The 24,063-nt window shown below is 39.5% G+C and overlaps 1 protein-coding gene across 7 annotated transcripts in view; it reads right to left on the bottom strand.

Moving 5' to 3' along the window:
* Nucleotides 1-24,063, bottom strand: part of FAM13A (family with sequence similarity 13 member A) — a 296,829-nt gene that overhangs the window by 81,877 nt on the left and 190,889 nt on the right. For 2 of the 7 annotated variants that reach the window (XM_079771468.1, XM_079771469.1), the window contains exon 1: nt 18,858-19,259. The exons of the other annotated variants lie outside the window; for them this stretch is intronic. In XM_079771468.1, the coding sequence (XP_079627594.1) occupies nt 18,858-18,886 (29 nt within the window). In that variant the 5' untranslated portion in view covers nt 18,887-19,259. Of the gene's footprint in view, nt 1-18,857; nt 19,260-24,063 lie in introns of those variants that run through there. 7 annotated transcript variants of the gene reach the window in all.

Here is a 24,063-nt window from a genome sequence, read left to right as displayed (position 1 = left end):
ACCACGGAGCCACGCCAGACGGGCAGGTCTGCTTTTCTTAATGCTTCACAAGCTTGTGTGTCACCCTTGAGCGGGGGCCATGCCCATCTTCTCTGTGTCGTGCCCATTGTAGTCTATGTGCTGCCGAAGGGAGCGCTAAAATTAGTTTGTAAGCAGCCACTCCCCTCAATATATAACTGAGTATTATGCACATCATTAAGCAAATAAAAAGTAGAAATGTAAAGTGTTAGATAAAAATAAATAGAAGCTCTAATATTTTTTCTTGTACCCCTATTGTGAAATCTTATATACCACTTGGGGTGTATACTACCTTTGGGGAAACAACTAGTTAACTTTTGTTTTCTCTTTCTCGCTCTCACCTACTTTTAAATATGTTTAAGCATCATTAATGAAAAGGGAAGTTTGCTTCAATTGGTAATATTACACTGGCAATCACCAAAATCTTATTACAAAGCTATTCACACACACACACACACACACACACACACACACACACACACCCCACCCTAGAAGCTGGAAATGTCTTAACATTTTATTTTTTTAAAGTATAATTTTATTGATTTCAGAATGGAAGGGAGAGGGAGAGAGAGAAACATTAATGATGAGAGAGAATCATTGATCGACTACCTCCTGCACACCCCACACTAGGGATTGAGCCCACAACCCGGGCATGTGACTTTGACTGGAGTCGAACCCGGGACCCTTCAGTCCGCAGGCTGACGCTCTATCCACTGAGCCAAACCGGCCGGGGCTTAACATTTTAGTTGGAAGATGGCACAAAGTATGAAATACTATTTTTCATTCTCTCGAGATTTTGGTATCCAATTTCAGTATCACTTAGCTGTTCTAATGTTTATGCTGCCAAAGATTTTAATGTTTGTAAGTGATTGTGCCAATTCTTCCCACGGGAAGGGTAAGCAGTGAATTGGCTTATTATCAACTCTAATGTGGACGGGCTTGTAGAATTAAGTTGAAGAGCTGGAAAGGCAGAGGTAACTACACCTGCGATGTGTGCAGGTGTCTTGAGAAGAAACCCCCAGGAGCAGTGCTATTATCGGAAGTGGTAAGCCAAACTGATACAAGGAGCTTACACATTTGACTTTAAAATATTCCTTGAAAGTACTTAAATTATGAACATATTAGAATTAAGTTTATTTCCTAATCAGGGATTTGGTGTCAAAAAGTACTAATTATAACCAACAGGATGCAAAAAGGCTGCAACTAAAAACCCGTAATGATTTTATTTGAGAAAAACTGCCTCCATGTGTTATAAAATGGACACCGTATTTAATATTTCTTTGCCCAGAACAGATCCTTAACTCTAACATGTGACACATTATAATGAAAATTAACACGGGTACTTTAGTGAACATTTAATTATCAATATGGTTGGCTTGCTTAGAATTTAGAAGTGCTTTTGGTAGATGATTTACAGTGAGATGCTGTAGCGTTCTGAACACAGCTGTTCATGTGTTTTGGCTAAATTTCTTTGTAGCAAACAAAGACAATCAAAATCAGACAATCCTTCCTTCCTTCACACCTTCTCCCCCTCAATCAGCAGCAGTCTACAAGGCACCAATCCACGCCAAGAAGAACAATATAATTTGAAAAGAAAATGAGAATGGCACAGCCGGCTTGGCTGACCTATGAGCCAGGAGGTTGTGGTCCAATTCCCAGTCAGGGCTCATGCTTGGATTACGGGCTTGATCCCCGGAGTGGGGCTTGCAGGAGTCAGCCCATCAATGATTCTCATTATTGATGTTTCTATCTCTCTCTCCTTTTCCCTTCCTCTCTGAAATCAACAAAAAAATATATATTTTTTTAAAAAATGAAGATCCCAGCTGGCATGGCTCAGTGGTTGGTAGTCGACCTATGAACCAGGAGGTCATGGTTCAAATTCCGGTTAGGGCACATACATGCCCAGGTTGCAGGCTCAATCCCCAGAGCGGGGTGCACAGGAGGCAGCCAATCAACCTTCTCTCTCATCATTGATGTTTCTAGCTCTCTCTCCCTCTCCCGTCCTCTCTGAAATCAATAAAAATATATATATTTTTAAAAGTTAAGAAAATGAGGATAAATAACCAATTCTTATAGTTAATTGGCATAGTCCTCTTTCCCCTCTCATAAAAGTACCCATGTCTGAAGTTTAGTAATGTAATCTTAATAAATGTATAAATTTTGAAACAATGAAAGCATTGATTTCAAATAGGTTAATTCAATTAATTGTAAAACACCGATTTTAAAAGCAATTTTAAGGAAAAATGGCCAAGGGCAATTCTTCCAAATAGGTTTGAGAAAATAAGCTTTTCCACAAAATTTACATAGGAGAATGCAAAACATCTCACATGAACACCATTCCTACGTCTGTGCAAAATGGGTGTAGTGCTATTATTGCAGGCCCCAGACATCTATTATAGAGATTATTCATGCCTGTTTATGGTTTTGTGTTACTCTCCCAGGCATGCCCAATTATATGAAATCAGTCCTATTTTTGCCTAAATTTTAAATTGAGAATCAATTCTAATTCACTTTTAATTAAAAAAAAAGTGCATGTAATGTAGAGGAAAGAAGGAATGTGTGTCATGAAATTAAGCCAGTGACAAACTGTAACAACTTGGAATTCATTCAATTTCCTCTGGTTGCTAGTATGAACCCCATATTTTAATCATTTCCTGTTTGCTGACTCTGAAAAAATGGCCCAGCTTAAGCAGCTAATTCACTTGCTTTTATTTAAAATTTTTTTTTCAAACATATACTGAGAGATTTGGGCAATGAACTCATGTATGTCAGGCACTCAGGCGCTTCATGTCCTCAGACTGTGGTATTACACTCTCTACAAACAATTGCCGGTGGGAAGGAATTTATCAAACCCATCCAAGTAATAGTCCAAATCTAAGAAGCTACGAAAGAGGATGATGATAACGCAGATATTCGCGTTTCAGTAGGGTCCTATCTAACTTGTTTTTCAACACGGCACAACACTGGTAAGTGCAGAGAAATGAGTGACACCTAGTCTTAGACTCTTCACGAGCTGGAATAATTTCTAGGTGGGAGCCACAGAAGGCAATGCCTATCGGTTTAATTACACAGCAGCTAACTGAAATCATGAAAATCATGGTGTTTTCTATGTCTAAGGAAAACCAAGTACTGTTGGGAGAATTCCCAGAGTGAGGTGTTCAGACTGGACTTTCAATTACTGGGTCAAAAGCACCATTCCATTCAATTCCCTTTTGAAACATTCCAATTAGTCCAACTTTCTAACTGGTTAATGTGGCTGGCTACCAAAATAATTAACATAATCTGTATATTTACGTAGTTACACGCTTTACATTTTCAAGTGATTTGAGCTGCAAGAAATAGTTTGTGTTCCCTGAGGACAGAAAAACAAATAAATGCTAAGGATTCCATTCTATTCATTGAAAAAAACTAGGAAAACTATCTACGGGGGCTTAAAAAGAAAAACAAAGAGCAAAAAGGGAGAGAGGAAATGAAGGACACGTGAAAGGATAAAATTAACAGTACTAAGTAAACGTTTTTATGGAATTCAGGTATGTTTTTTGTGTTTTTTTTCATGTTGCAACAGAATGTGCTAAGAATTTTCTTAGAGAATGATCAGGTGAGTGGAGTTAATTAGCACATTTTCTTCCCTCCCTCCCTCTCTTCCCCCCTCCCTCCCTTTCTTCTGCAAAACACCAAGTGCCACACTTACCGGAGCATTTTTTAAAAATATATTTTTATTTATTTCAAAGAGAAAGGGGAAGAGAGAGAGATAGAAACATCAATGATTAGAGAGAATCACTGATTGGCTGCCTTCTGCACAGCCCCTACTGGGGATTGAGCCAGCAACCCAGGCATGTGCCCTTGACCGGAATCGAACCTGGGACCTTTCAGTCTGCAGGCCAAAGCTCTATCCACTGAGCCAAACCGGCTAGTGCTTACTGGAGCATTTGTGATGTATGCACAGTCTCAGGCAAGGCCATGCCCCACTACAGCTGGGGAGTGATGTAGCAGGATGTTCTGCTACAGGTTTTTGGTTTGGCCCCATTTGGGAGCATGGAAAAAAAGAATCTCTCCGTGTTTTTTTTAAACAAATGTAAAAGTTTTCAGATTGGTAGGTAGCTAAGAGTTCGCCGCTGTAATTTTGGGGAATATTTTAATATATATACTTCCTTATTGTAAACCCAAGCAGTTTTGTTTACCATTTTATTATTTGTATATTGTGACTAAAATTGCAACACCGAGCCAGTAGGAAGAAAAACAAACTACTGAAGTTCAAGAGCAAATGGATTTTCCTGACTAAAGGGTTAAGTGTGAAGAGCTGAAGCTGTTACTATTCACAGGACAGGCATTTTAGCCAACACTAAGAGGTATTATCTTGGAGGCAAAACAGACAAAACAAGAATTCCAAAAATTTAGAATGCCCCCTCCACCGATAATATAGAAAAATGTTTCTACGACTTTCTTTCTTCCCATGCTACCTTTTTAAATGCCTAGTGGAAATTTGAAACATATTGTTATGGGTTCAATTGTGTCCCTTCAAAAAGATATGCTGAACCCCTAACCCATATGTCAGAAAGTGACCTTATTTGGAGATAGGGCATATACAGAAGTGATCAAGTTAAGATGAAGTTATTAGAGGGGCGGGAGTCCTTATGACAAGGGGCAGTTTGGACACAGAGACAGGCACACAGGGAGAACGCCACGTGAAGATGGGAGTTATGCTGCCACACGCCACGCTGGAGAGATCCCGCAGCGCCTCAGTGGGAGCTCGGCCCTGCCAACACATTGACTTGGGACTTCTGGCCCCCAGGACAGGGGGGCGATAACTTCCTATTGTTCTGAGTCCTGGTTTATGGTACCTGTTACAGCAGCCCTAGGAAACCAATACTTCTGCTAATTATTTTTCTAAATTCAGAAATAAGAATCTGCCTAACAAAGGTGTCTCCATCTTACAAAAAGGTTGTGCTCTGAAAATGCATTTATAGGAATGTTACGACTAGAATCAAGTTCCCAGACTGACATAGGGGTTTGATTTCCAGGCCTATACTATCCTCTCATTCTAATGATCTATCCTCAATAAGTAGTCCAGATACTATATTTTTAAAGACTTTTGGCCATGATCCAAAACATTTTACATCATGACATTACAAATAAACTTAAAATGGACATACATTTCATAAAATTATTCTTACTTTGTTTGGATAATTTATGTTTTGTTATTTTTATGTAAAATTATATAAAATATGGGTCACAACCTGCTAAACTAGTTTTATGACCATTAATAGGTCATGACCCACATTGAAAAACATGTCTAAAACACTATGCCAAACACACTTCTCCCCTGCTTGATGCATAGAATGCACACTCAATGAATATCTATATATATAAAAGTGTAATACGCTAAGTGTCCAAACAATTGGTTGACCATTCTGTCGATGGCTCGACCAGTCGCTATGACATGCACGGACCACCAGGGGGCAGACGCTCTGACCAGTAGATTAGCTTGCTGCTGGGGTTCAGTGAATCGAAACTGGGTGAGATGGGTCAGGCATGCCCTGGAGCCCTCCCGCAGTCCCTCCCCAGCTGGCAGGCCCCCATTGGCCCTGATATCCGGCCAGGCCGAGGGACCCTGCCCGTGCACGAATTCATGCACCAGGCCTCTAGTTTTTAAATTGAGATCCCACAAGACAGAGAGAAAACACCTTTTCCTTTTCTGCTCCACTTCCAGAATCAGCTCTGGGCCCAAGAAGGACAGATTTTGTTGAGTGTGGATGGCAGAGAAAAGCACAGAGAAGAGGTGGGTCCAGAGACACTCAGCAGTGCACATGGGGATGGAGTTCTGGAAGGCCATGGGGAGCTAACAGTCTCTTTTAACTATTCTTTTCCTGGTTGTAACAAGGGATGGTGTCAAGGAGACACAGGGACGAACCAACACTCTCTTTGGGTTCCTCCTTACTGTACCACTGTGGCACCCTATCACCTGCATTCTATCTTTTAGATTCACAGGAACATCTCATTCTATTTCAATCTCATTCACCCAGCTAAATTCCATCTTTGATGACCTTCTGATTGACAGCCTGAACGCTGAGAAATCGGAGGGGGTTGAGGGTATGTGTGTGCATGGGGGGAAGAGGGTCTGTAAGCAGGGAGGGTGCGGATGCTTTATCAAGGGAACCATAACCACCTATGACATGTCCAAGGTTCACCAGGGGATCACACTTCACAGGGGACCCTGGCTGAAGACATGTTTAGAGTCATAGAACAGAATTTTCATTCCTGTTACATCTGAGTCCCGGTAATAAACCAACTGCCCTCCTTAAGGAAGTTTATCTCTTACCCCCACCTCTGGTAAACCACCAAGTTGTACTGATTTTATCTCAAAAAAAGACAAGTCACTGGAATTGGACCTTTCCTTCCCATTTCCACTATCTTAGTCTTTCATGGGGTCAACACTCTCTCTTTCCCTGCTACCCACAGCAGTTTATCTTTAATACTCTCATCGGATCCATCCTTCACACTTACTAGTAAGAGTCAGTCCTGCTTCTCCACTGGCTTTGGGGTAAAATCCAAATGTCTAAACCTAGCAAGGTACCCCCCAAACTAAGCCCAACATAACTCTAGATCTCTCAGTGCACTTTCTTAACTCTCCCATGTGTACCTGCTGCTCCCTCTCTCTAAAATGCTTTCTCCACCTGATAAATACTTATCTCTTAGCTTCAAGTCACCTAATCCAGGAAGCCATCTCCAGGGCACCTCCAGGCTCTGAGACAGTGAGTTCACAGCTACATGCCAGTGCGGAGCACATGACGCAGAAATTCCCGAGTTCAGATGCTCGCCTCCCTGCCTGGATTTGTCTTTCTCTTTGTACCACCTGCACCTAGCAAGGTACCCAGAACACCCCAGGTGCTCAATAAATGGCTGTTGAATAAAATCAGCGTCATCAAGACTTTGCTGAGTGTTAACACTAGTGTTTGACTAAATATTTTGAAAACATACACTTTATAATTTATGAAACTATTTTTTCCAATAGAAGCATTCTCACATACCCATGTGTTAATTATTTTAAGTTACCTTGTTCCCTTCTATTCAGAACAATGAAATTTCAACTGTGCCATGGGTTTTCTCCAATCTTCCTTAGAGGAAGGAAGGAAGGAAGGAAGGAAGGAAGGAAGGAAGGAAGGAAGGAAGGAAGGAAGGAAGGAAGGAAGGAAGAAAATAGCCCTGGCTGGGTGCTCAGTTGGTCGGAGCATTATCCGGATGCACCAAGGTTGTATGTTTGATCCCCGATCAGGGCACATACAAGAACCAACCAATGATTGCATAAATAAGTGGAACAACAAATCAATATTTTTCTCTCTCAGGTCAATAAATAAAATTTTAAAAAGATAATAATTTCTTTTCTTCACCTGCACAATTAGAGGTGTGAGTTCTTCCATTATGCCAACAATGTAAACACTGTACTTTCTGTGGTGAACAGTGAACCCAGAAAAGGATATGTTCAGACAAAGTAATGTTTGACTATGTGCTTGCCACAAACTGTATTTGTTTGTTCTGGCTTGAGAGCAGAGAAAGAAAATTATTTCACCTCACTGCAAACCCAAAGGTTGTTTGGGGCTCTAAGAAATTTTTGGTTTAGTTACAAAACTATTATCAAGGCAGCTGAAATCTTACATCTGTCATTGAGATGCTTGTTCAGAAAAGTGATGTTTATCCTTATTATAGCCATATAAAGATTGCCATAGGGAGGCAGTAATTTGGAATGTACATTACAATAACTTTCTTTTAAAGGGGATTGATATCAGTTGAGAAAATATTTTTAGAATATTAGTAAATAAGTTAAAATAGTTTCTAATCTTTAGTTACTAAAACAAAAATTCAAAGAACTGGGGATACCTGCAGAAGGGAAGAAGAAAATAGTAAATTGTTTTTACTAACTTCTTTTAATAATTACCTTAATTATAATATATTTTAAAAATATGTTTTTATTTATTTCAGAGAGAAAGGGAAAGGGAGAGAGAGATAGAAACATCAATGATGAAAGGGAATCATTGATAGGCTGCCTCCTGTATGCCCCTACTGGGGATCAAGCTCACAACACAGGCCTATGCCCTGACGGGGAATCTTACCGTGACCTCCTGGTTCATAGGTTGATGCTCAACCACTGAGCAACACCAGCTGGGCAATCATAATATTTTTAATGGTTTGCTAATATAGCTTTTATTATCAGAAAAAATTCCCAAACTGTTAGCTCTGAATGTGGATTTTTTGAAGGCGATAAACTGCATAGAAAGCAATGAAAATTACCCTGTCATCTTCCCCCTAGCAAACCGCCTGCCGCCAGTGGAGGGCTCTGCACAGAAAAATGACTCAAGGACTTGTTTCTACATTGTCATGATTCTGTGCTGGTTTTTAGGATGAAGAGCCACTGGTGACGGTGTGAAGGCTTGATGTACCTGCACTCGGCTCTGTGAGCTTCTACAACCACATTCACGTGCTCAGCCAGCATTTTCTGAGGTCTTCTCCTTATCAGAGCCTATGATAGGTGCCGGAGGTACAGGCTAATAAGAACTGTCCCTAACCCTCACAGAATGTATAGGCCAGGAAGAAATAGCAACTTCAAATTTGATAATGATCGATAAGTTTAAAAAGGGATACTATTATGAAAAAGGGATACCATACACTGAGGACTTGCCATAATAAGCCAGGTTTTAGGCCAAGAGCTTCCTATACATCTTCTCATTCAATTCTCAAAGACAGCCTTGTGTGTGTGTGTGTATGGGGGGGCAGGGGGGGGGAGAAGTATCACTAAGCAGACTTTTCAGATAAGAAAAACAAGTCTTACAAAGGTCGATCAACTAGCTGGAGGCCACAGAGCCAGGCAGAGGACAGAGGTCTAGGCCTTAAACATGAAGGCTGGCAGGTAGGTGATGTGAGTGACACTGGGAGTGACTTTTAAAGGTCACATAGGCATTTTTAGGATACAGATAAAGAACACTACAAAGAAAGAGAATTATAGGCCAAAATCCCTGATGAACACAGATGCTAAAATCCTCAACAAAATATTAGCAAACTGCATCCAGCAATATGTTTAAAAGATCATAAACCATGATCAAGCGGGATTTATTCCAGGGATGCAAGGCTGGTACAATATTCACAAATCAATAAACATGATACATTACATAAACAGAATGAAAGACAAAAATCACATGATCATGTCAATAGACAGAGAAAGCATTCAACAAAGTCCAACACCCATTTTTGATAAAAACTCTCAGCAAAGTGGGAATAGAAGGAACATATCTCAACATGATAAAGACCATATATGACAAACCCACAGCGAACATCATACTCAATGGGCAAAAACTAAAACAATTTCCCCTAAGAACAGGAATAAGATAGGGATGTCCATTCTCACCACTCCTATTCTACATAGTACTAGAAGTGCTAGCCGTAGTGATCAGACAAGAAAAATAAATAAAAGGCATCCAAATTGGAAAAGGATAAGTAAAACTGTCATTACTCGTGGATGACATGATATTGCACATAAAAAACCCTAAAGACTCCATCAAAAAACTACTAGACTTAATAAATGAATTCAGCAATGTAGCAAAATACAAAATTAACACCCAGAAATATATGGCTTTTTTATACATCAACTAGAGGCCCGTTGGGGGTGGGGGTGGGGGGGTGTCTTTCAGCCTGGCCCGCACCCTCTCGAAATCTGGGACCCCTCTGGGATCCTGCAGAGGATCGGGCCTAAACTGGCAGTTGGACATCCCTCTCGCAATCCGGGATTCTGGCCCCTAACTGCTCGCATTCCTGCCTGATCACCCCTAAGCACTCTGCCTGCCTGATCACCCCTAACTGCCTCTGCCAGCCTGATCGCCCCCAACTGCCCTCTCCTGCCGCAACCTGCCTCCTCCCCCAGGACCTGCCTCCTCCGCGCGCGCGAGGTGGTGGAGATGCAGGGACCAGCCTCCTCTGCACCTGCGCGGAGCCATGGGACCCCCAGGCCTCACCAGGCAAAGCGGCCGCCGGGCCCCACCTCCACTGTACTGGTGGCCATCTTGTGATGCCATTGAGTGCGAGGACCACCTAGGCTTTTATTAGTATAGATAATGAAGTCACAGAAAGAGAAAATAAAAAAACAATCTGTTACCATTGCACTAAAAAAATTTAAGATATCTAGGAATAACTTAACTAAGGTAAAAGACCTGTAATTGGAAAACTACAGGATATTGCAAAGAGATAGAGGAAGACATAAACAAATGGAAGAATATACCGTGTTTATGAATTGGTAGAATCAACATTATTAAAATGTCCATACTACCTAAAGCAATATACAGATTCAATGCAATCCCCATTAAAATACCAATGGGCATATTTCACAGACTTAGAACAAACTCTCCAAAAATTCATATGGAATAAAAGAAGAAGACCCCGAATAGCCATAGCAATCTTGAGAAAGAAGAACTAATTTGGAGGGATCACAATACCAGATATCAAGCTATACTTCAAAGCCTCTGTTCTCAAAACTGCCTGGTACTGGCACAGAACAGACATATAGACCAGTGGAACAGAACAGAGAACATAGAAATCGACATAAGCCATTATACTCAATTAACTAGTTAACTGCCACACATCCAAAATGGAAACCATCCCCACATGCCATGATATTTTGAATTTAATTAAAAAAATCAATTTGTAATGAGTATTATAAAAATATTACTCACAATTCGGGTGTTCTTGATTATTTTTTAGCTGAAAATTCGCCTGAAAAATGATTTTAAAGTTGGTCAGGGCTGCCACTTAGGGAGAACTTTTTTTTTTTTTATAGATGTGTGTGGCCTGTGGGGAAGGTCCGCCACTTTCATCTACAGATGCTTATGGTGTACAATGGGTTAATATTTGACAAAGGAGGCAAGAGCATACAATGGAGCCAAGACAGTCTCTTTAATAAATGGTGTTGGAAAATTGGACAGATCTGTGCAAAAAAATGAAACTAGACCACCAACTTACACCATACACAAAAATAAACTCAAAATGGCTAAAGGACTTACATGTTAAGACAGAAAACCAAAATATCTTAGAAGAATCCATAGGCAGCAAAATAGCAGACATATGTCGTAGCAATATCTTTACCGATACAGCTCCTAGGGCAAAGGAAACTAAAGAGAAAATAAACAAATGGGACTACATCAAAATAAAAAGCTTCTGCACAGCAAAAGAAACCATCAACAAAACAACAAGAAAGCTCACTGCATGAGTGAACATATTTTTCACTGTTACCTCTGATAAGGGTTTAAACTCCAAAATTTACAGGGAACTCATACAACTTAACAAAAAGAAGATAAACAATCCAATCAAAAAATGGTCAGAGAACCTAAATAGACACTTTTTGAAAGAGGACATACAGAAGGTCAGGAGACATATGAAAATATGCTCAAAGTTAGTAATCATCCAAGAGATGCAAATCGAAATGACAATGTGGTACCAGCTATTACCAACAAATCAACAAACAAGAAGTGCTGGCGAGGATGCGGAGAAAAAGGAATCCTCGTGTATTGCTGGTGGGAATGCAGACTGGTGCAGTCACTGTGGAAAACAGTATGGAGTTTCCTCAAAAAATTAAAAATGGAACTCCCATTTGACCCAGTAATCCCACTTCTAGGAATATATCCCAAGAAACCAGAAACACCAATCAGAAAGGATATATGCACCCCTGTGTTCATAGAAGCACAATTTACAAGAGCTAAGATTTGGAAACAGCCTAAGTCTCCATGAGCAGATGAGTGGATTAAAAAACTGTGGTACATCTACACAATGGAATACTACACTGTGGTAAAAAAGAAGGAACTCTTACCATTTGCAACAGCATGGATGGAACTGGAGAGCATTATGCTAAGCGAAATAAGCCAGTCAGAGAAAGATAATTATCACATGATCTCACTCATTTGTGGAATATAACGAACAACATAAACTGATGAACAAAAATAGATCCAGAAGAAAAAAAATACTTCCTAATATATAAAAAGCCAGGGCCGTCACAACCGAAACAACTGGACGGATGACTGAACAGCAGGCTGAGTGGGGTGACAAGGCCGGCAGGGGGTTAGTGAGGGATGACCAAATGACTGAACAGCAGGCTGTGTGGGGCAACTAGGCTGGCAAGGGGGTTAGTGAGGGATGACCAAATGACTGAATAGCAGGCTGCGTGGGCGACCAGGGCTGCACGGTGGTTAGTGAGGGACGACCAAACGACTGAACAGCAGGCTGCGTGGGGCGACCAGGCCGGCAGAGGGGTTAGTGAAGGATGACCAAATGACTGAACAGCAGGCTGCGTGGGGTGACCAGGCCATCAGAGGGGCAGTTGGGGGCAACCAGGCCAGCATGGGGGGCAGTGAGGGGCAACCAGGCTTGCAGAGGGGGACAGTTGGGGGGGCACTAGGCCACCAGAGGGGGGCAGTAAGGGGCAACCAGGCTGGTCGGGGGGGGGGCAGTTAGAGGTACCCAGGCTGGCAGGGGGGAGCAGTTGGGGGCAATCAGGCATGCAGGCAGGTGAGCAGTTAGGAGCCAGCAGTCCAGGATTGTGAGAGGGATGTCCAACTGCCGGTTTAGGCCTGATCCCAAAGAGGGGTTCCGGATTGGAGAGGGTGCAGGCTGGGCTGAGGGGACACCCCCCTCGTGCACGGGGCCTCTAGTTAGAATAGAATAGAAGTCATCCTGTTATTTTCAGATTTTTAATATTTCCTACAACTTTTGTGATATTATACTATGTTAGTACAGGTCTGGTAATATTATTATATTTAAAATATTTTTTCTTGAAATATTAATGTTTATTGCATGTACTATTATTTTATTTAAAGTCATTTTTCTTGAAATATTAATGTTTATTGCATGTAAATGGCTAATTATTTTGTATCTACAATCTGGTAATAGATTTATTTTGTATATTGTAAAAAAACCCCACAAGAATAACAAAATCAAAAGTAAGGCAACATACTACTCTACATCTGAGTAGTTTTATTTATTTATTTATTTAAAAAATATATTTTATTGATTTTTTACAGAGAGGAAGGGAGAGGGATAGAGAGCTAGAAACATCGATGAGAGAGAAACATTGACCAGCTGCCTCCTGCACACCCCCCACTGGGGATGTGCCCGCAACCAATGTACATGCCCTTGACCGGAATCGAACCTGGGACGCTTCAGTCCGCAGACCGACGCTCTATCCACTGAGCCAAACCGGTTTCGGCCTGAGTAGTTTTATTTTTTTTCAAAGAACCATCTTATTCTTTAACAACAAAGTTTCCTCCATAAGTAACTATGTTGGGAATTATCATCCCATTTTACCAATGAAGAAAATGATCTGCCCAAATTCAAGTGGGAGGCAGTGTCTGGATATGGTTTTTAGTGGCAAGTTTACTACCTTTCCGTTGCTTTCCCCACTGTTTGGTGCTGAATGTCCAACACCTCTACTTTTCCAGTAGTTTAAACAGGGTGATCTCCATAAAACTGAAAAATATCACCACTTTATTCAGTTCATACTATCATCTTTATTTGGAGTATTGAGGAAACAGCTAAACTCCAGAGATACTGCAACCACAATATGGGAATAGAGCTCACAGAGATCTTATTTGTTCTCAATGAATTCTTGTTCCTACCGAACACTGACCATATACAGTAGATGATAAAGTCTAAGTTACACAACCCCGTAAATTAACCCAGGTTTGAAGTGAAGCAGCTTTTAACTCCCACTTAGACTGTGTTTGTGGAGGGAGAGGGAGGCGTGCAGGGAGTGTTATCAAAATGGCAACAAGTTATGAATACCATGAGTTTACAGACAAATGGAAGGTGTCACCACCACAAGCAGCAGGGGGCTCTCTAACACCGCACAGAAGACACATGAGCAGGACTGTTATCACCTGGCTTGTTCCCTAGTTAACTCCCACATCATCCCCCAGGTTATCAATGTTTACCTGGTTTGCAAAAGGATATTCTAAAGACCAATACTTAGAAAGACCAGATGAATTCTGCTGTAAGAAATTTTAGTGGAATTTTCCTATGCTGGGTCAATAACACATGCTAATTAACCCCGTTGCTGTAAGTCTTCTTAAAAGAGCCGCTGCAATTCGAAATTACATGTATTTCACCATCATAAAACAAACATTCATTAACATGTTAAATATCATCATTGCCCGGAGGAAGCAATAAAAAAAGAGAATTACATAGAGATTATTAATGTAAGTTTCCCACTATGGTAAATAAGCCAAGGAAAGAAGAGGACACTGACACATGAAAGTAGATGATAGTGCAATAAAACCAAAGGAATCCAAATTAACCATCAGTGCTCTTAACTTCATCCTCCACCATTACTCTTTGTGGGTAGAAATTGAGTTAACGGGTATTGGAAAGTTGATCTAGCAAATCAAATTACTCCTGTGAACGTTGAGTGTTTTGTCATAGTCAAAAGACTAAGAGTTAAGACTTTGTTAGTCTACTGAAGTCTAGTGATAAATAAATTAGAGATCCTTACCTACAGATCCACAATATCTAAGGAAAATAATCCAACGAATATGAATCATGGAAAGAGCCTGAGGCATAAGTAAAGTCTGGAATCTGATAAAACATGTTATCTCATTAGTGACAGAAGGTCTATTTAGTCACCTAAAGAAATAAAAACTTTTATTTCAATTCTTAATATCGTTTCTCCACTTACTTCTATATTATTTTATTTCTTTTGGAGTGCTTTTTTTGATAGCAAGAATATCCATCTAATGCTACACAATGTGTTGAGTTTTAAAATTAAGTATAAGAAATATGCGTAGCCCTAGCTGGTTTGGCTCAGTGGATATAGTGTCGGCCTGTGGACTGAAGGGTCCAGGGTTTGATTCCGGACAGGGCACATGCCTGCATTGTAGGCTCCATCCCCAGTGGGGGGGCGTGCAGGAGGCAGCCAATCAAAGATTCTCTCTCATCACTGATGTTTCTATCTCTCTCTTCTTCTCCTTTCCTCTTTGAAATAAATAAAAATGTATTTTAAAAAAGAAATATGTGTACATATTATAGTATTTTAAAAATAATTGGGATAATTTCACCATCTCAGTGATCTATAATAATAAAAGTGTAATATGCTAATTAGACCGAACGTCCCGGACAAAGCCGGGGCTGCGAGGGAAGCCCGAGACCCGGGTGCCAGAGGGAAGCCGGTGCTGGCAGCGGGGGAAGGAAGGCCTGCTCTTGCATGAACTTTGTGCATTGGGCCTATAGTATAGAATAAGATCCCATCTTTAATTTATGCCATTTGAAGTGAAATGTAACAACTGAGTTCTTTACTCTACAGGAGTCATATTTTAAATATTCAGCTTCTGCAGTTTTTTCTAAAGATCATGAGTTTCTAAATAGTCAACTTCATCCTAGAAAGTCTGCAAATTACATTAAGTAATAAACAGAGAGCAAAATACATTAAAGGGGGAACTAAAGTATTTTCTTTCATTCTGAGCTTTCAACCTCATCTGTTATTCTCATCTCAGTTACAGATTAGCAGTAACAAATTTATCTTCTACATACTTTCACAATATGCTAAGAAAGGCTAAAAAAGTCACTCTTGGAAATTGCAAGCTAAGTAGGCATTAGGGTACAAACATGCCCTCCAATAAGATCATGCTTATATGAGGTTAAACAAAATACAGGGCAATGTTATCCATGTAGGCACATCTCTATTATTATGCTAATCGTACTGTCCACCACATGTATTGTAATTGTCTGGTAATGTGTCTGCATTCTGACCAGCATGTGACCTCTTTGAAGCAGAGCTTTTGTCCTTTTTTTTTTTTTTTAAATACATTTTTATTGATTTCAGAGAGGAAGGGAAAGGAAGAAATAGAAACATCAATGATGAGAGAGAATCATTGATTGGCTGCCTTCTGCATGCCCCCTATTGGGGATTGAGCCTGCAACCCGGGCATGTGTCCTTGAGTGGAATGGAACCCAGGGCCCTTCAGTCCGCAGGCCGTCGCTCTATCCACTGAGCCAAACCAGCTAGGCAGAGCTTGTGTCTTAATTACCTTAGCATCACCGGTAGTACAGAGTAGTGTTTGGTCATAGAGAAAAATGTTTAAACAGCATTCTCAGGGTGCTTTTCTTTAATAGGTAACACTCACCACCTAGTAAATGAAAGCACCAATTATGAAAACAAAACAAAACACCTCATATAAGGTAATGATACGCAGTACGCTATTTGGGGATGTTGAGTAGTTTACTGTTAGATTGTTATATATACCTGCTGTCAATGATTTTATACCTACTATAATCATTAACCAGAGTTTAGGTCAGTGTTTCTCTGAATGTGGGGGACCATTTTGATCAGATTTGCTTTTGGGAGGATTGTTAAAATGTAGATAATTTCCCTGTCACACCCAGATTCCGATACAGGAGTCCAGGGAAGGAGGGCAGCAGGACGAAGTTAATTTTAAAAATAAGTTACTCCAGTGATTTTCACGCGCCTAAAGTATGAGAGGCATTGGTCTGTCCGCTCAGTATAAATAGTGAGCATGAATTTCCTTAGCTGGTACCTAACGCTATCCTTTTACTCATTCACTTTTAATCCAGGTTTTCCCCCTTTAGGCTCTTAAACAGAACAGAGCTGAGTTCTCAGCCCAGCAGCCAGCAGGCTCTGCAACCTTCAGGTGGCGTAACCGTGGGGGCGGCTGGCAACAATCATTACCAGAGAGTCCTCGAGACCCTTAGCCAGATACTGAACCAGGAGCAGGAATGCTTTCTGCATCGGCGCTTAAGTTCTCAAGAGATCCTTATCGAAGAGAACCACACAAACCTGGTCCTTGCCTTCAGGAGGTTTATAATCAAAGGCAGGCAGAGGCCAGAAATGAACATTGCAGGGTAATCAATCCAATTAACCTCTCAGATTAGGCAAACAGAGAATGTGCTGGTCAGCATTTTGGAATGCAGATTCAAATTATGCCTCTGACATAGGTTGATTGATAAGAACTAACAATGCAAAATAATTTTGGAGAAAATTCCATTTTAGCTTTCATCATCTTAGCTCCTTAAACAGTGTTTTAGCAGTATAAAGATCTATTTCTTCTTAACTGTTATTATATCATCAAGTAGCTTATCACAGCGTTCCATAATAGCCAATATTCTTGTTTAGAATATGACTTGCTTAAGACCCTTAAGAACTGACGTCATTACAAGAAAAACTAATCCCTAACTTTAAAGTTGGAAACCAAATCAAGACTCCAAAAAGTGTACATTAGTTTTAGTCTCTTGCAGGCTTCAAGCATGTGGGTTAATATGGAAAAATTTCATATCTATCTATAAACCACTTTATGCTTTTTTAGGTTAATTATTTACAGAAGGAATTTTTGGGACTCCTCCATCAAGTTCCCATTACAGTGTACCTGTCATTACAGGGAAAGAGAAACAAGTACACAGGTTTATCTCACGGTATACATTGGCAGGACCCATTCTGTAAATAAACACAAATTTCGTTTACCTTATTTTAATCATTAAAACATGAACATTTTGCCATAGCCGTTTTGGCTCAGTGGTTGGAGCGTCCTGGCCCATGGACTGAAGGGTCTTGGGTACGATTCCAGTCAAGGGCACATACCTCAGTTACAAGCTCGATCCCCAGCCCTTGTCGGGCGCGTGCAGGAGGCAACAAACCTATGTCTCCCTCATATCTCTCTCTACCTCTCCCTTCCACTCTCTCTGAAAATTGATGGAAAAAATGTCCTCAGTGAGGATTATTAACAACAACAAAAAAAACCACATGAGCATTCAGTAAAATATTGATGGCGTGGTTTTTAAAATGAAATTCATTTTTTGTCCTGATTTTTTTTCAATTTTGTAAACTGGATTTATTACTTGATTCAAAAAAATCATTTTCACTAATAAAACCCTCTATAGTTTTCTTAAAGGAAGTATTTAGATGGGATTGATCGCCACTTCAGGTAAAGCAGTTGAAGTTGAAATATGATAATATGATTGGCAGAAGTCATTTTAAAAATTATGAAATGTGACCTTGGGCTTCCTCCATGCCTCAGTTTTCTTGTTGTGAAACTGAAGGACTAGACCCCGACATCACACCGGTGACTTCCAGCTTTAACATTCTAGGACACATCATTCACTTACTAGTTCACCAGCAGTGTTCTTTCTTACAAACCCCTTGGTTTAAATCTACATTTCTTTGCTCCACCCCAACCTCCATGATTCCTTACAATCATTAACGAACAAAACAGTCTTGTGCTCAAATGTTCTTATGTAGTAATTTTTAAAAAGATGTCATTTGTGTAATAAATCTATCTATAATTATTCACAGGGAAATATTATCCTTAACACTTATGTTCATGTATTATATTCTACTTATTGATAGAAAATCCTTGTCTAGACCTGAACTCCAGAAGGGAGGGATTCTAAGATGCATTTTAAAAAGGTTTGTAGCCTATAGACAGCCTTTAAAACGAGCTTGGTTCTTACCACAGCTTCACAACATTGATAAGAAGCTGATGCAGTTTTCTTACAAACCTGCTCAATATATTCTTCAGTTTTTCTTTACATTTCATAGATCTTTTCTTACATTTACTTTTATTCAAGGGAAAAATAACCTAACATAATAATCAAGTGAAAAAGATAATAAATTGGGCATAAGTGTCAGTAAAAGAAGCAGTATAATTTTTTTTTTCTGGACTTAATGAAGAACAGTATGTATCATGGACTCTACACAGTTTGCAGCACGTTACTAGAAGATGTCAAGTGTTGGCAAAGTTATATGGTTGGCTTCTACTCAGAAAATACAGAACAGAATGAAACAAACAAACAGGAAAGAATACTACCTTTGCAGAGGCATGATTTCACAAGCCATTCTTGTACATAGATTTGCAAGGGACCCTCACAAGTGCCTCTTCCACGCCAATATGCCAAGTGTGGTCGTCTGTCCAGTGAACGTCTTCTTACAGGGGCTAGGCTGGGCTTGGGTGGGAGGCTGCGCCTCACAGCTGAAGCAACTTGCTCTGCAGCTAGCGAGAACACTGCTGCTCTCAGCCTCCAAACTTCTCCAGCAATGCTATTTTATCGACTGCCTCTCTACATTTACACTGCAGTCCACTTTGACCTTTTGTTCCAAGGAAGCAGCTGAACCATCCAGCCAATCAGAGGAGCAGCTGCTGCAATGCTTAATCTGCTTCTTTAGCGGCTGCTGTTGCTCCTCCTCCTCCTCCTCCTCTGCCTCCTCCTCCTCCTTCTCCTCCCCTTCCTCCTCCTCCAGCCGCTGCTCCAGCTCCTCAGTGGGCTTGCTTAATTCTGGTAACTTGAAACTTTCTCCTTAGCAGTTCCACAGACAAGCTTGTCAGTTTGGGGCTTGCAACCAGTAACTGCAGCAAGAGTTCCTTACTCCTCGATGTTACAGAGACTGTCAACAAGGAAATCCATTTGTCAAGGGCAGACACTGCCTCTGTAACAAAAGGTTTCTGTGACAGAAGGCAACAGCTATGCTCCATCCCCTTTCTTCCCTTAGGAAGAAAAACCAACAAAAAAACAAGCCACTAACGTCGGAAGGCATGATACGTTTCTAGAAGGAAGGCATGCTTTTAGATCCTTGCCCTACCCACATTTATTTCCTGCTGATGTTTGTTTACACTGTGGTGGTTAGTAGTCACTGGTGACATCACCCAAGTCACGTAGCCCTCGCTCCTGGGGAAAATGTATGTCCTAAGGCTGCCCACATTCTCAAAGGATCAAAGCCTCTACTTCCATGGAAGTTATTTCAACTTATTTCCGCATTTTATCCTTATAAAATTCAATGTGTTTATTTACATAGTCATTTTCCTCTAAGAACATCAATAAGCTGCTTTTTTGGTTATCTATTTTCTTTCTCTCTTTATCTGTCTATCTGTCTGTCTATCTATCTATCTATCTATCTATCTTTCTATCTATCTATCTATCTATCTATCTATCTATCTATCTATCTATCTATCTATCTACCTACCTACCTACCTACCTACCTACCTACCTACCTACCTATCTTTCTATCTATCTATCTATCTATCTATCTATCTATCTATCTATCTATCTATCTATCTATCATTACAGGTAACACCAAATCAATTTTTCTATAAGATCCGCTAAATGCTTGTTAATTATCCAGCTCTCCCTTATAGTTTCTTCTTCTCATCATGGAATAGTAAAGTGTTATATTTTTAGCAACACAACTGCTAATCCACAGATTTCAAACAATGCAAGAACAATAATAGCAACACATTTTAAGGAGATTTCTTTCAAATCAAGAGAACTGCAAAGAGTTACAGGAAGTCCAGAGCATCGCCTTTAGAAGAATGGACAGAGAGCCAGAGCCCATGATGTTCAGAAACAGTGGGGGCTTGTGGTCCAAAAAGATAGCCTCCTCCCCTGTAGTTTTTCGCAGAGTTTTTCAGATCACTCATAATTCTGAATTTAGAACACACAGTCCCATTGTAGGTGTCTACTTTCCTTTGCTATACATGTTCACATTTTGATAGAATATCAGTAACTAAAACCAGCCTTCTAAAACAATGGAAGTTGAGTTAAATCCAGGACTTACTTTAATTGAAATTGTAAATAGAGTCCTTTTTTTAAAATTCTTGATTTGGAAATTCTAATTTGATTCTCCAGTAACAATAACTTAGCTCTGTATTTCTGCTTAAGTTTTTTATTTTTCAAAATGCCTTTACAACTTAACACTTCAAGTAACTGCTAGAGTTAGAAAATCACTATTATATCTTCCACAACAGAATCAAGAAGAAAACAGAAAATCTGAAAGACATAACTACTAACAAAATAGAATCAATAATTAAAAAAACAAAACAAAACAAAACTCCCAACAAACAAAAGTCCTGGACCAGATGGTTTCATAGGTGAATTTTACCAAAAATTCAAAAGAATTAACCTATATCCTTCTCAAACTATTACAAAAAGTTGAAGAGGAGGAAAGGCTTCAAAGCTCATCTTATGAGGCCAGTATTACCCTGATTTCAAAACCAGACAAAGACATTACAAAAAAATAATAAAAAAATAAATTATCAGGTAATATCCCTGATGAACATACATGCAAAAATCCTCAATAAAATATTAGCAAACCGAATCCAGCAATACATTAAAAAGATCATACACCACGATCAAGTGGGATTTATTCTGGGATGCAAGGTTAATTCAATATCCACAAATCAAGTAATATGTTATACCACATAAATGAAATGAAGGATAAAAATCATATGACCATATCAATAGAGGCAGAAAATGCATTTGACAAAGTCCATCATCCATTTATGATAAAAAATAAAACTCAGCAAAGTCAGATTAGAGAGAATATATCTCAAAACAATATAGGCCATATGTGACAAACACACATTAGTATCATACTCAATGGTGAAAAGCTAAAAGTGTTTTCCTTAAGATCAGGAATAAGACAAGGATGCCCACTTTCATCCTTATTCAACATAGTTCTAGAAGTCCTAGCCACAACAATTAGACAAATAAAAGGCATATAAATTGAAAAGAAAGAAGTAAAAGTGTCATTATTTGCAGATGACATGATACTATCTATTCCACCAAAGAACTATTAAAACTGATAAATAAAATAAGTGGAGTAGTAGGATTCAAAATTAATATTAAGAAATTAGTTGTATTTTTATACACCAATAATGAGCTATCAGAAAGAGATACCATTTACAATTGCATAAAAAATACCTAGGAATAAATGTAACTAGGAGATAAAAGATCTATGCTCAGAAAATTATAAGACACTGAAGAAAGAAATTGAAGAAGATATAAATAAATGGAAATATATACTATAATCATGGAAAGGAAGAATAATCATTGTTTAAATGTTCATACAATCCAAAGCAATGTATAGATTAAATGCAATACCTATCAAAATACCAATGACATTTTTCACAGAACTAAAACAAATAATCCTACAATTAATATAAACCACAAAAAAATTCCAGTAGGTTGGAGGTATCATGCTACCTGACATCAAACTATACTACAATGTTATAGTGATCAAAACAACATTGTACTGGCATAAAAAACAGACATATAGATTAATAGGACAGAATAGAGAACCCATAAATAAACGGCTATATGGTAAATTAATTTATGACACAGAAGGCAGGAACATACAATGGGGTAAAGATAGTCTCTTCAATAAATGGTGTTGGGAAAGTTGAACAGATATATGCAAAAAAATGAAACGAGACCATTTTCTTATACCGTCTATACCTGTGGTTGGCAAACTGCGGCTCGCGAGCCACATGCGGCTCTTTGGCCCCTTGAGTGTGGCTCTTCCACAAAATACCATGGCCTGGGCGAGTCTATTTTGAAGAAGTGGCGTTAGAAGAAGTTTAAGTTTAAAAAATTTGGCTCTCAAAAGAAATTTCAATCGTTGTACTGTTGATATTTGGCTTTGTTGACTAATGAGTTTGCAGACTACTGGTCTATACTAATAAAAGGGTAATATGCTAATTAGACCAGACATCTTTCGTACAAAGCCACGGTGGCGGGGCTGAGGCAGAGGTAGTTGGGGTGACCAGGCTGGCAGGGGAGGGCAGTTAGGGGGCAATCAGGCCAGCAGGGGAGGGCAGTTAGGCAGCGATCAGGCCAGCAGGGGAGGGCAGTTAGGGGCAATCAGGCCAGCAGGGGAGCAGTTAGGGGCATCAGGCTGGCAGGCAGAGGTGGTTAGGGGTGATCAGGCAGGCAGGTGAGCAGTTAGGAGCCAGTGGTCCTGGATTGTGAGAGGGATGCCCACAGGGATCGGGCCTAAACTGGCAGTTGGATATCCCCCGAGGAGTCCTGGATTAGACAGGGTGCAGGCTGGGCTGAGGGACCCCCCCCCATGCACGAATTTCATGCACCGGGCCTCTAGTATACAATAATAAACTCAAAATGGATTAAAGACTTATATGTAAGATCAGGAACCACAAAACTCCTAGAAGCAAATGTAGGCAGTAAACTCTTTGACACTGCTTTTAGTAATTCTTTTTTTTTTTTTTAATGTATCCTCAGGCAAGGGAATCAACAGGAAAAAATAAACAAATGGGACCACATTAAACTAAAAAGTTTTTGCACGGCAAAGGAAACTATCAACAAAACAAAAAGCAACCTACTGAATGGGAAAAGATATTCACCAATCATACATTTGATAAAGGGTTAATATTCAAAATATATATGAACTCATACAGCTTAACACCAAAAAAAAACCCAAAAAAACCACAAAGAAACAAACAAAAAAAGCCACCAAATAAATCCAAACAATCCAATTAAAAAATGGGCAGAGGACTGGAATAACATTTCTCCAAATAGGACATATAGATGGCCAACAGACATATGAAAAGAAGCTGCTCAATTTACTAATCATCACAGAAATGCAAATTAAAATTACAATGAGATATCACGTCACAACTGTCATAATGGCTATCATCAATAAATTAACAAACAATAAACGTTGGCCATGATGTGGAGAAAAGGGAACCCTTGTGCACTGCTTGTGGGACTGCAAATGGGTGAAGGCACTATGGAAAACAGAAGGTTCCTCAAAAAATTAAAAATAGAACTTCCATTAGAAATTCAATTTCTTAGTATTTATCTGAAGAAATTCAAAACACTAATTCTAAAAGATACATATATCACTATGTTCACTGTAGCATTATTCACAATAGCCAAGATATGGAAGCAACCTAAGTGTTCACTGATAGATGATTGGATAAAGAATATATAATATATATACTATATATGTAATATACATAACAGAATATTGCTCATCAATAAAAAGGAATGCAATTTTACCATTAAAACAACATGGATGGACCTAGAGGGTATTATGCTCATTGAAATAAGTCAGATAGAAAAAGATAAATACCTTGATTTCACTTTTATGTAGAATCTAAAAACAATAAATAAACACAACAGAAACAGACTCACTGATACCAAGAATAAACTGATGATTGCTAGAGGTAAAGGAGTGGGTGGGCTGGGTGAAAAAGGTGAAGGGATTAAGAATTACAATTG

This window comes from Cnephaeus nilssonii, assembly GCF_951640355.1.
Source record: "Cnephaeus nilssonii genome assembly, chromosome: 1".
In the NCBI taxonomy this organism is placed as follows: Eukaryota; Metazoa; Chordata; class Mammalia; order Chiroptera; family Vespertilionidae; genus Cnephaeus; species Cnephaeus nilssonii.
The sequence above is the reverse complement of the archived record's forward strand: the minus strand, read 5'-3'. Positions and strand labels throughout refer to the sequence as shown.